This window comes from Glycine soja, chromosome 2 (assembly GCF_004193775.1).
Source record: "Glycine soja cultivar W05 chromosome 2, ASM419377v2, whole genome shotgun sequence".
NCBI classification, from domain to species: Eukaryota; Viridiplantae; Streptophyta; class Magnoliopsida; order Fabales; family Fabaceae; genus Glycine; species Glycine soja.
This window is the reverse complement of record NC_041003.1, coordinates 11,336,728-11,351,031: the sequence shown is the minus strand read 5'-3', so window position 1 is coordinate 11,351,031 and position 14,304 is coordinate 11,336,728. Positions and strand designations below refer to the sequence as shown.

The window sequence follows — 14,304 nt, the reverse complement described above, 5'->3', positions numbered from 1 at the left end:
TGTAGAAAAAGGGTGAACTCACATGTACATATATTTCATTATCGCAATTATCAAACACATGTTCAGTATTTATTTTTAAATGAATATAATATTTAAAAAAGTCTCTGTTTAAAATAAATAAAATAATAGTGGGCTGTTCCTATTAATTGATTTATTTTGACTATTTTTTAATTGGCACCCCTAATTAATACATCGATACCTTCTCTATCTATATTTTTGTCCATATCTTTGCATTAACTTAAGCCGTACTATATATAATTATATTTCACACTGACAATTTAGTAATCTTTGACGATTATAGTAGAATTACTTTTCAAGAAAGATACATATAAGTTCGTACCGGAAAAATATCTTTGACGAAATGAAAAATAATGTTGTCTGCGACACTATCATTTTTAAATATTACTGATCATATCGGGGGTATCACATAAAAATGTTATTATATAATTCTTTTCCTCAATAGTTATTTGTGCAAACATATGATGTAGATTATAATTTTTAATTTCATATTTAATTTAACTGAATTTTAAACTGTTTATCAATTCATCTATAGATTTATTTAGATATTGTATAAAAGTTTTTATTGATTTTTCATACAATTTTTCTATTTTTAAAATCATTTTTAGTTAACTTTTCATTTATCTTTCATATATATTTACTTGAGTTACATATTTTTAATTTTCAAGTTTTTTTGTTAGTCACTAAATTAAAACTTCCTATAACATTTCCACCAAAAAAAATTCTTATAACATGATAAATTAAAAAAGGATTTTGAATAAACATATTTACGTGACTTGGATCCCCTGCATGACATTTTATTTTTCTTGTATCTTATTTTTCTCTGACACCACCACATGGTGCTTCTAAAAAAAACAGGGATCATCTAACTTTACTATAACTAATTGGTTATTCAATTACTACATTCTACAATTATAAAATATAGTATACTACCAAACCAAAAAATATACAAATGGTAAAATTAAAGTATTCGTATACTTATACATTTGTTTTCTCTAGTCCTATCCTATTACAATACATTCTTATTTTGATTTTTTTTACCAAAGAAATTAGTTGATAATTTAAAAAATATATCTTGTCTTTAGTGCTGAATCTAAGATTTATAGGAGTTCGAACATTTTATTTAAAATAAACTATTATTATTAGTTATAGATAATAGTGGTTGTAGTTACAATCACAATTGTAATTTTTTTTAGAGGATTACAGTTTTGCTGTAATTTTTTATATCGTGAAAATTTGTGGTTGACATAATCATAATTGTGATTGTGAGGTAATTGCAAAGATGAAAAAATTGAATTCTAGTCGTAACTGTGACTATAGACCATAATTTAAAATCATGATCATCATAAAAATAAAACATTAGATGAAATAAAATACATAGTTGAATAAAGTATAAAAGTACTTAGTGAGTTGAAAAAGGAAACATAACTTGTAAATAAAAAAATAAAATTTGACAATGACCGGAAAATTAGGGATAATAAGTTCAAATTCTAAAAATAAAGGTGGCAAAAAGATAAGTTGCACATGTCGAATAAAAATTAAAAAATTAAGATATCTTCTTTTGTGTGTTATACATTATAAATAATCGGGATTAAAAAGATCATTATTTCTGTATAAAAATCATACGAATTCGTAATGACATCAATTCAATTGGACATAGACGATTTGATTGAATTTTTTTTTTAATTGACATGATTGGAACGCTAAAAAATAAATAAACCTAATTAAGTATTTAAAAATAATCAAGGAACTAAATTAATAATTTAGTAAATTTTTGAACACCGAACATTGCACTATTTTTTTCACTTTTTTCTATTTATATCTTCTATACAAAAGTAGCTGCACACACAACACTTGTCATTTCACAAATTAAAAAGTTACCTTATATAAACACAATATGAGCCAAGTTATCTTACATCACCTGCCATTAAATAAATATAGACAAGAGAAATATTTGAAGAGCAATGGGGTAGATGGGAGTTAGTTTACTAGACAATAGTACCAATTAATACCATTGAGCAGGCACTGCTGTACATTGATGTAGAGTTGACAGTAGAAGAAGAAGGAGGATCTGAAAAGAAAAGAAAAGGAGAAAAAAAAAAGGTGGGAAATGAAGGACTAGCTATAGCTATAAAGTATAAACACACCCACACGAGTCTCACCACCTTCAAACACGTCTCTATAGTCTCTCCTATGCGTTAAGTACTCGCCACACCAGAAAGAAAGAAAGAAACTCTGCATGTCTGACACAAATCGCTTCTCTCTCACTGTGTGATCTAAGACACGACAAAGGACAAACGCATCCTCCGTTTCTCTTCTCTCTCTCTCTCTCTTCCTTGCTGAATGAACATGGTTTTTTCTCTGTCCATTGGCTCTTCTGCTGCATTGCCCCTCAGATGCACCTCCAAGCTCACTTCTTTCAGGGTTGCTTCTGCTGATGCCGATGGCTTCCCTTCATTTCTCCCCAGAGAACTTCACACCATTCAAGACCCTTTTGCCAGAAAATTCGCCTTGCGCATTCAGAGGCTACCCGTGCCTGTAAATTATTTGTCTTTTTTAGTTTCTTCAATTTCACTGTTTCTTCGTTTGTTCCTCTGCATCATACCACAATTACATTTTTCTTTGCATCTACGTTGTGTAAAGTGAGAAGGGTCCGTGAATCTATAGTTGATTTAAATTAAAGGTGGCTGTATTTTTATTTATTCACTTTATTTTTACTTTTGGGGTGTAAATCTGTGTTTCTGGGAAAGCCAGTTATTTAAGACTTTTGTAAACCATAGTGTTGAAACTTGAAAGGCTTTTATTTTTTAAGTTTTATAGCTCTCCTACAACTTTCTGTAATCCTGTTAGAGACACTGTTCCATTTTAAATATGTACACCTCTTTCAGGAGAATTCAAAAAAATTAGTGAGAAACTAGTCTCTTCTGTTAGACTCAAGCTTTATTTGTTTTTTATTTTTATTTTAATATAAGAAGGGTATAGTTTGGGTCAGCTTTTTGGATATGAGATTTTGTTTGAGAAGTCAAGTAGGGTTTGTGATTTGGATTTGGTCCCAAATGATTGGTAGGCTATTATTGTGTTGTTGTTTGAAGTTTTTAATAATATTTATGATTAATTAATAATTGTTGTGGGTCCTTTGACACAGTTCTCTGGAGTTCTTAACTATGATTAGAAATATTTGTGCCTCTAGATTTTTTTTTTTTTTTGCATAATTTATTGTGTGATGTCGTTGGATCGACTGTGATACCTTGGTCGGTGATGTTATTATACACGATTAATAAAAACATTTTCCATTAGAGGAAAGGTCTTCACTTCACTTGTTATGATCTCTGAATTCCTCTGTTTAAAACTAGTCGTAACTTAATGCAGATTTTTCTCCTACCACCTAACTATTTAGGATAGGTTTTCACAACCAATCAAAAGCTTCAGAATTCAGAAAACATATTTATGTGTCTTTTGGGCACTGAGCTCATAAGAAATGTTCCATTCATGAATTCAGTTTCATTGTTTGTTCCACCATAATGCAGTTTATCTGCCAAATCTGATTAGAGTACCAACAAGTCTTCCAAGCTATTTAAGCTTGATCACTTGCAAAGTTTGTTTTAGTTGTGCACTTGTGATTGTGATCATCCATTATGGTCCCTTGACAGTGGACAAAGCAAAGCATAGGGCAATCTCACATTCATATTTTGCTGCTTTTTAGTATCTGATTTATTCCATATGACTCAATTAGGTTAGGTTCTCAGAAAATCCCATCATGAGTAGTTGTGTGAAACCACTGGTGCAGACCAAGGAAACCCCAGTTGTTCTTCTACATGGTTTTGACAGGTCTTCAAAATATGCAAGAGACTAATTTAATTTCTACATTTTATGCTCAAGTTACCCTTGAATCTCACACTGCATTGTTTTTCAGCTCATGTCTAGAATGGAGATATGTATTACCATTGCTTGAGGAATCTGGTATTGAGACATGGGCCATTGACATTCTTGGTTGGGGTTTCTCTGATTTAGGTCTGTTTTATTACCTTTCCTATTGTATGTTATTACTTTCCCCTTTGTTCATGAGATTTTTAGCATGTTTTCTTCTCTTTTTCTTCTTCTATCCATTAGGAAAACTTCCTCCCTGTGATGTGGTATCCAAGCGTGATCACTTCTACCAGGTACTAATGTATTAATGTATCTATTGTATCCCCAAATTATAGTCAAACCTGAAAACTCAGTTGGAATCTTACCAAGTATAAGATGTTAGATGTTAGATTCCATATTAAAACCAATTGGCGTTAAGTAAAGTGAAATTGCCTAACAGATATATAAGCTTCACCCTAGAATTGAGCCAGACAATGTAGGACACTAGGACTTTTCAACATCCCTCCTTGCCTGCCAGAACAGGCAATGCCTACTAGGATAGGTGATTCATGGAGATGGACTATAGGCTCTGATAGCATGTTAGATTGCATTTTAAAACTAGTTGTCATTAAGTGAAGTTGGATAACAGTCATATAAGATGCACCCTAGGAATTTTCCCTTAATTAACAAACCGTATGAATTGGAGTAACAGATCAGTTAAATTATAGGCTTTGACTTGTTCATCAACTATGTTCTGAAGAAATGAATGTCTTCAATAGTTATTTAGTTTCTTTCCACATCTATTTTGGTTTCCTTCCAATTGTTGCACACTGTGACACTGTGTTGAGGCTGAATTGGATTTATCTATAACAGTTTTGGAAGTCTTACATTAGAAGGCCAATTATATTGGTTGGACCAAGCCTTGGCTCTGCTGTTGCCGTTGACTTTGCGGTCAATTATCCAGAAGCTGTATGTGCCATCCAACAATTTAACTTCTAAATGTCATCCATGGCCCAGTTTACATAAAATTTCTTCATCAAATGACTCTGGTGTGCTGTGGTCATTTATTTGCAGTTTATCTTTTCAGGTGGAGAAGCTTGTTCTGATTGGTGCTAGTGTATATTCTGAGGGAACTGGAAAGCTAGCAACCTTACCCAGAGCAGTAGCCTATGCCGGGGTGAATATCTCTCCAACTTACTAAATTACTTCTGGCAATTATCTAGAAAATCACACAATATCCCATCTCTCTCTATGCAATGTTTCCCTTGCTGAATAAGTTCATTTTTTTTGGTACATATAAAATTTCTTAATATTACATTTAACTTTTGGAAATGGCATTTTTTTTTCTTTTGGCTTACATCAGTTGGTGTAATTATGCCTTCTAAGTTCCATCTCATAAGCCAATTAAGATAGAAAATTGATCTTTCACTTGAACTTTCTATCACTGTTATGAGAGATATTAGAATGAGAGGATAAGGATGTTGAGGATTTTAATTACTCTAGTTACAACTCACTACTGGTATTCTTTTGCATCAGGTTAATTTATTGAAGAGCCTTCCGTTACGCTTATATGCCACCTATTTGACCTTCACAAAAATTTCCTTCAGCACCAGCCTTGATTGGACTAATGTGAGTTGCCTTATTCTAGAATTACTGTTTTATTTATGTAACCCGGTGTACATATTTTTTATGCATTTTTTGCTTCATAATGGGCCATTTGGCACATGCACTCTTGGATAACTCCACACCACATGGTCAAGTACTTTGTACTAGGTTGGTGTAGCATGGCTGAAAATTCAAACAACTATTATTATGACACCTGTCACTGTTAAGAGCTGAAGATTACATGTCTATTGTGTGATCCCTGTGCAAGAACCAAAGAAAAATAATTGTAACCATGCTTTTACACAGGAATTGTTGGTAGGAATGAATCTTTGAAGGGTAGAAGAAAAAGAGATAACAAGGAAAGTTGTGCATCATGTCTTTAAGACGTGGATAAGCACTTTTCTTTAGGCTTAATTTGCTCCCACCAATACCAAAACCTTAGATACAAGTTGAGTTGATGAGAATTTTCTTTTATGATATAATGAAGACCCTTGAGTATGATTTATATTCACAAAATTCAAGCTAAGACAAAATGATGTCTACAAATTGATAAAAAAAAAAAAAATTCTTTCATTTACTCAAAGGTAAAACCAAACGAATTTATGTGTATTGAGTGAATGGAGTGTATCTTGTGTATGGAGAATTTTATTTGATATACATAGACATTTTTTGTTTATTCATGATTCATGAAGAGTCACATCATATCATTATTCTAATCTATCTTTCATGAATGATCACATCATTCAATTTTATGTCTATTATTGTAGGAACATGTGTTGAAAATATGCCTAAATATCTTTAATTTAAAAATGAATAATTTAGTTTCTTAGGAATTTGTTAATTAAGGCAGCATTAAAAATGTGCCTAAATATCTTTTGTTTGAAATTGAATAATTTAGTTTTTTTTTTAACTTTTTTTTTATGTTTCAAATCATTAGGATATTGGTTAGATTGAAATATATTATCAATTTGTTTTTAAGATTAGGATGTTGTTAGTACTTGGATTGAATTTTGTAAGAGACTTTAGTAGCTCTATATATAGAGCCCAAAAATAAAAGTTTAACAAGCTCCTCTGCATAATATATCTTCTCTTCTTTTGGAAAATAATTTTTCTACAAAGTAATCTCAACATGTTCCTCAAATCAAATGATGTTTATAACTAGGTTGTATGAAGCATTATATTTATAACCATTGGATTGAAACGGGACAACTCTTCAACTTGAACGAAGCAAGATAAACTGTTCAATTTGAATAAATAAACAAGATGAGTTTTCATGTTTCGGTAATATCTCACAGGAATTTCATGTATAGCATCTCAATTCTCAATAGTCATTTTCTTACTGGATATAGGCATACAGCCATTTAGGAGCATATCTTGTCTATGCATCTCATGTCTGTCCAAGGATATGTACAGAAGCCCTTCATAGGCTCATACAATGGGCCTCTCCTACTTTGTGATTTTGATTGTCGCAAGAATGAAGAGTGCTAACAGTCTTCATATCATCTGTATAGGTGGGCCGTTTGCATTGTTTCTTGCCTTGGTGGGATGATGCTACTGTGGATTTTATGACAAGTGGTGGTTACAATGTTTCTCCATTGATAGGAAAGGTATGTATATGAAGCCTTCCAAGTTGTTGATGAGTGCTGTATTTATTATGTTATTTTTATGGCATTTGGACTAGAGAAATCCTTTAAAACAGATGAATACTTTGAAATGTGAATCCTCATCATACCTTCTGATTTTTCCATGAGATACCATGACAGTTCCTCGTGCCCTTTTATCCTGACCTGCTATAGGGTCAATCTTAATTTTTAGTTCTCTATTAACTATTAAGTCATGTGCCGTGCTGATTGGCTGTTGTTCACTTGCCACTGTTGGTTTTGCAGAATAGCAACAGTTGTATTTGTAATCATAAGCATCCTTCATATTTATTAACTGTCTTATGTCTTCAATTTGTACTATAACTAATTCTTTAATCTCCTAGAATGAGTCAATTTTTCTTTATGTGATTGTTAATTTGTTATTAATGAAAGAAAAATGCTTATTAAGAATGGGGCTTAAGCTCCACATCGTCAGACTTACAAATTGTCACTCAGAATTCTTTATATATTGTATGGAAAATGCTTATGATGATGAATTTTACAATCACAATTTTGTCAGTAAATTTTAGATTAAAGGATTAGTATATGGAATCAGTAAGGCAAATTTATCCATTGTCAATATTAGTTGAGCTTTGTTGGATTTAAATTCTACATCTAAATACATTGGGTTGTTTAGAAGGTTGTCTGCATTATTTTGATCACTGTTGAAATTTGCTCGCATGATCATTTTTATTTTAATTCGAGTTAGACTCATGCCAGACCAGACTTAAAGCTGTTTTTGCCAGGAAAACAAGTAAAAGTATGTCTTTATTCAATGGGGATGCAAAATGGGCTTGACAGAGATATCAGTTTGCATAGAAAGCTAAACAATTTTATGAGTTAGTTGTAATGTAACATACTTGTGTACTTGAAAAATCCATTGGATGGGTTAATCCACCTATATATGCACAAATGTGAAAATCCATTTGTCTTGAGCAAAGAAGTTTCATTTCCTTATTTGCCTCATTGTTTACAGTCCATATTTTGAGTCATATTTGTATGGACAATTCACACCTTAGATTCCATTTTTTTTTATTTCTTTCTCAAAAAGATGTTTTGATTTTTTTTTTTAACAGGTAAAACAGAAAACACTGATAATATGGGGTGAAAATGACCGCATCATCAGCAATAAGTTTGCAGTGGTTAGTCACTTTGTGACACTATTTTTATAACATGTTACTTGACATGCTGGAAAGTCATGATCAGGAAGCATAATTCTCTCTTACTTTGTTTCACTTTATTGGACTGCTATAGGGAACAATATTCCATGCTAATATAATAACTGATGTTTATACTTTTGAACCTTTTGCAGCGACTCCACTGTGAATTACCTGATGCAATTATACGCCAAATACCAAATTGTGGACATCTTCCTCATCTGGAAAGACCAGATTCTACTATCAAACTAATTGTTGAATTTGTGCAAAGAGAGAGCAAGACATTAAGTCAATGTGTTGCACAAGTATGAAGATTGAAAATCAGTTGGTGATATATAGAACTAATTAAGAATGCTCCTTCCCTATTTAGAGGAAGATAGAAGCACTGTTGCTGCAGTAGCCTTATATTGTTAATATCATATGTCTCTTATATTATATACTGATATTGACTCTTTTAAATGTTAAATGAGTTTCACTTTAATTGTTGGCTCAGTGAAAGAGAAAGAAGAAAAGAAACACATTACACACCTTTCTGATATTTGAATTATTTTCAGTGAATAGTATTCTTCAGTGGCCATCTTTAAGTAACCTAGCTAGCACAATAGCATCGCTTTATTTATCACCATGTTTCCAAACTCGACCCTAGTGATGATGATTGGTAAATGGTAATCTATTGATCTTTTCAGGTGATTTCATCAACCCTCACGGTTTGTTAAGAATAAAGTGCTATGTTTTTTTTTTATAATAAATAAAAAGAGGAGTACCAGCACCGTTGAAAGCAACTCATCATAGGAATGTTTATTACGGTGCTACATGATTATTTGTTGAAAATGAGAGAATAAAATAACTAACCATTATTTTTCCTTCGTTATTGTCTCTGTGATATCTCCCTATTACGAAACTACACGTTTATGCATGCTTAGACATCTCATTAATTCAGCATAATAAAAAAAGACACCTCATTAATTTATTAATTACTGAAGGAAAAAAAATAGAATAAATTACATTGATAACTCTTGAGGTTTCTTAAAATTACACCTAAATTTTCTGATTTTGTTTTTTTGAAAGGGATTGTTTTTAATATTACAACAACCTCACTTATAAGGGTATAATTATTAAAAAAAAAAAGTATAAACACAGTGTAATATTTCCAAACAATTAAGAATAATTAATGTAATATATAAGTAGCGATAGTATAATACTTTTCAAAGAACTAGGCTAGTTAGTATAGGCGAGATATCGTGCAAATTTAACATATCTCGAGCAGTGTTTGTGTAATCTACTTTAAAAAGTATATTTATTAGAAATAAAAAGTTTGTTTGAGGGTGAAATTTTAAAGGAAGAACCTGAGAACAAAATTTCTATTTCTAATAAGTATTCTCAAAATTGATAATTTTTTTAAATGAAAATAAACAAACTAATGTAACTTTAGTATCTCAATCTTTTGTTTATTTTTATAAATGCTATACATACATATACATACATATATATATATATATATATATATATATATATATATATATATATTCTTCTTTTTTAAAATGTCCTATTTTTTTTATTAATTTTCTAAAATCTAACGTGTTTTTATGCAATGATCATATTAAGATTAAAACTATAACCTTATACACACTATTCAAACTCTTCATCATTAGGCCAACACTAATATATTTCTAAAATCTCACTTCTAGTTATACTTTTTTTTAAATCTTATTCTAAAAGATTTTCTGATTGTTTCCTTTGAAGGTCGGGCTGGGTTTGCATAAATCTCTCTGGTTTGAATTCAATCTTTCCTTATTTTGATACTCTACAAAAGGAATACCTGTCAGCCAAAGCATGCTTTATTATTTATTTCTTACATGCATGTTAAATTCAATTATTCTCATTCACTCATTCGGTGGGTATAGAGATCATGTTGATAAAAAAAACAAAAAAAGACTTCATCATAATCTAAGGAAAATAAATCATATTGATAGGAGAATATATATATATATATATCAGTGTTATCTTAGGTTCTGTTCAGAGGTGTGACGACATAGGATCCATGACTAAAAGAGGCTCAATTTTTAAAAAAAAATTATAGTCATGTAATATGATATTAACAACAAAATATGAAATATTTAAAATGAAATAATATTTGGTTGATTGTAGACAATAATGATCAAACTAAAATATTCTCTTCAAGAGACAAAATATTAAATTAAATTTATTAAATTATAAATATATATAAGTAAATTAAAGTTATAAAGAATATAATGAGTTCCTCGTAGCTTTAATCAAAATTGTAAAATTGAATGGGATGGAGATGGATTTAAAAAAATATATAAATTTATCTTTTTAAACGTGAACATATATTGCCCAAGTTGAGGACAAAGAGAGTGAAACCTATCACATACTCATTTTCATTGTCATGCATAGATATTTGTTATATAATTATTTTATGGATAAATTAAATAATAGATGATAAGAGTAAAATAAATAAAAATTATGATAGATTGCCTCCTTAAACAACAAATGGGTCTGCCCCTAACCATAGCATAGGTCCATGAAATCTCAGGACCAGTCCTGATATGCACTCACAAGTTATATTTTTACTGTTGCTACATTAAGCAAGTGATAGTTAGACCCTTGAATCATCATCACTTTTCACTCATACGTATTTTTGGTTCTGTTGTTTTGGAGCCATTTCTAACACTAAAATGAACTAGCAGCAAAAGATGCATGCCTGGAGTAAAAATGGGACAATGAAACCCAACATTTTATTATTATTATTTTTATTAAATATTTCACATATTAAGTGAAACACGCACTCTCACAAGTCACATCAACCGATCAACGATATTTAATAACTTAGCTGAAAGAATATAGTGTGTACACGTTTTTGCCAATTCAGTGTGTATGTAGGGTACAATCTATACTTATGCAAGTATACAGTTATGGCCCGTGCTCCGGTGGGTAAGTTAATTTCTTTGTGGTTGCTGCACAAAGAAAAATAACCCGGTATCACAAATATTTCATATAGTTTTAGTTTACGTTACGCCGCTGTCGTTGGCCACCATTGCTACATATTAAAAAAAAAACGATTTCACATGATTCTTAAATATTAAGCCATATTTTGCTCCAACAATTTTCTGAATTGTTCTGATCCATAACTGAACATAGTAGCAAGTCATGACATCAATGTCAAATGAAAAACGACGAACCAACCTCACGGACTAAAAATTAAACATATGAACATCAAAATTTTGCCATGACGATTGCTGAAAACGGTGTAACTCAATGCAAGCCATGCCCAAAAAATAGTTCAACAAAAGAAAAAGGAATAAGGGATCATAGATAAGTAAAAAACAAGTAAATATCACATATTAACATATAAATAATACAAGGTAGCAACTAGCAAGGCTCAGTAAATAAAAATAAATAAAAAATAGTGCCTCTCATAGTGATAGATAGATAATATACAAATGGAAACCGATCAGGTTCCACCCCATTAGTAGCTATATTATCAAATATTCACCACTGAAAAGGAACCAAATTCCCTAACACTTCTTTTTTTCTCTCTTTTCTTAGAAGTAGGAACAGAACAAAAACAAACAGGAGGCTAAAGTGGGGGGTTTTGCTTCTGGATGATTCCAAGTGATGAAATTACAAGAACACCCTTGTACAGTGTGGCAAAATCTCATCCACACATCAAAACAAACAGCCCCAAAAGTGTTTTTTTTTTCCCAAGAACTGTACCACTTATTATTAGACCCTCAACATTACTAGCAAGAAGGTGATAACAAGAGACACTAGCAACATGCTTATGTCTTGCAAATGAACCACTCCTTTGTTTGGGTCATTGAAGCCTCCTCCTGTTCCAGTTGAAGATGTTGGACTCATTCCAAACACATTAGGGTTACCTATGGTGGTGCCGGTGCCGGTGCCGGTACCAGTGCCAGTGGTTGGGCTGGTACCGGTGGTTGTGCCTGGAGTGGTAGTAGTGGGGGTGGTTGGAGTTAAGGTGGTGGGTGGTGTGCCTGTTGTTGGTGTAGTGGTTGTTGGAGTTGCTGTGGTGCCTGTTCCAGCATTGCTGCAAGTGGAAGCCAAATGAAATCAGCTTATAAGTTATGATCTTCACATAGACTATATAGTAGTATATTAATAACTAATAATTTATAACATAAACTATATGCTAAGCATTGAAATAGTTTCATTAAATATTGTATGATCATAGATCTAGGAAGGATCAAGTATGTGGGAATGAAGTGGATAAAACAAAAATAATTGTGGAACATCATAATCATGACAGCTAATGTTTCAAAAGGGCAATCATGATGTCATGGATTGTGAGTAAAATAAAATCTGATTATTCAGGCGGTGGATACATGACCCCCCCACCCCAAAAAAAAATGGCCTTATGAAAGTATTGATCAGAAAACTAAAAGTATGCTGTACCAAAAAAAAATAACAACATAGGTTTGCTTTTGCAAATGATCTAATCGAAGTTGAATCTAACCAAAGCCCTCTCTAAGGGCACCAAAAAGTAGGCAATTTGGATATGAAAAGCTAACTTCAATAGGAAAAAACAAGGACAAGGTCACCTTCATCTTCTGTAAATGGAAAAATTGGGTTCAATACACCATGGAAGCAGCCAACAACAACTTACCATTAGTGTAAAAAAAAATCTTTAATTTCAGATAATTAAGATAATGATTGTGGTTTAATAAAAACAAATCAGCAAGATCCATAATCAAGAAACATACCTAGGACTAGAGGGGTAAACACATGTAGATGCTGCAGCTGTAGATCAAAGAGGCAGGGGCAAAAAGAGAGGAAAAAATTAGCAAAAGGGGATTTTAAATTTTAACAAAGATGTCAAAAAATTTGAAGGTGGCTAGGAAGTGCAGGATATGCTTACTGGGTGGTGTTTGACTAGGGGTGGCAGCACCAGAAAAATCACAGCTTCCCTGAGCTTGACCCTTTCTCTGGAAATAGCTATTAACAGCATAGTTGCAGTGATCCTTCACAGTGTTAGGTTGGAAACATGCTCCATTTTGGAGAATAGGGGTACAGTCAGCTCCAGCACCACATGCATAGTCTATTGCTTTCTGAAGAGCTTGATCACCCACACCATCTTTGCATACACAGTAAAGAGCACCTATTGGAAAAAAAATCAAAAATTGAAATAAAAACCCCATCTTTTTTTTCAGCACCACCAAGTAAAACAGAACAGAAATAGAAAAGATTCCTTGAACAAAATCCTTTCTAAAATCCCAAGCTTTGTCACAAAACCAAAAACAGGAAAATCAGTAAGGAAAAGTAATCATGAGAACCCATCCCATGAAACTTGAAACAAACACAAGCAAATCCAGGTGCTTACTTGAATGGCCAGTGAGGGCAAGAAAAAGCACAAAATATATCACAAGAGCCATGACTAATGATGATGATGATGATGATGATTCAGAGGGTATTAGAGAAACTTAATTGATAGAAATTGAAGAGGGTACTCCAGTGTGAGGCAGAGAGAGAGATAGAGAGAATGAGAAGAGTTGAAGCAGTTTTGGAGAATGGAGATTTCTGGACAAGAGGTGAGGTGGTAGGAGCCTGTCTGGTACACTTTTCAGGCACCCTTTTATGTGTTGAACATTATGTACATAAGTATTATTGTATTAATATAAATCATAATAAATTAATAGAGTACTAAGTAATGTAACTTTATTATGTACGCTTCACTGGGGAGAGTGTTCTGTTCTGGGGAATTGTACTAAAGCAGAAGCTTTTATTATTATTTATTATTTATACTATACAACAGTATAATATGTGTTGTGTACTAAGTATATGTATCTGTATTTATTTTTGTCTAAGCTCAAACGGTCCTAAACTCATAAGGGTAACTCACCTTGGTTTAAGGGTGGTGGCGGCATTGTGAACGAGAAATGGACAAGTGCCCCTGTGGGCCTAGGTACGAGGGAGATTCTCATAGATCTTTTGTTCTGTTGTGCGTTGGCACTAGAACCATCCAACAGCTACCAGTCCCTTTGGGGATGGAACTTGTGGCA

General features: G+C 32.2%; 2 protein-coding genes across 2 annotated transcripts; one reads left to right on the top strand and one right to left on the bottom strand.

Annotated features, from left to right (window-relative positions):
• Window positions 1–1,980: 1,980 nt before the first annotated feature.
• LOC114387305 (uncharacterized hydrolase YugF-like) lies at window positions 1,981–8,850 on the top strand. Its single transcript, XM_028347463.1, has 10 exons — window positions 1,981–2,556; window positions 3,752–3,846; window positions 3,932–4,029; window positions 4,129–4,178; window positions 4,738–4,833; window positions 4,952–5,041; window positions 5,401–5,493; window positions 6,981–7,076; window positions 8,186–8,251; window positions 8,422–8,850. The coding sequence occupies exons 1-10, from the start codon at window positions 2,362–2,364 to the stop codon at window positions 8,575–8,577; spliced, it is 1,035 nt and encodes a 344-aa protein (XP_028203264.1). The 5' UTR covers window positions 1,981–2,361; the 3' UTR covers window positions 8,578–8,850.
• Window positions 8,851–11,600: 2,750 nt separating this feature from the next.
• LOC114387287 (PLASMODESMATA CALLOSE-BINDING PROTEIN 4-like) lies at window positions 11,601–13,899 on the bottom strand. Its single transcript, XM_028347443.1, has 4 exons — window positions 13,626–13,899; window positions 13,164–13,403; window positions 13,009–13,045; window positions 11,601–12,335 (listed from the first exon to the last, which is right to left on the bottom strand). The coding sequence occupies exons 1-4, from the start codon at window positions 13,675–13,677 to the stop codon at window positions 12,011–12,013; spliced, it is 654 nt and encodes a 217-aa protein (XP_028203244.1). The 5' UTR covers window positions 13,678–13,899; the 3' UTR covers window positions 11,601–12,010.
• Between the last annotated feature and the right edge of the window lie 405 nt (window positions 13,900–14,304).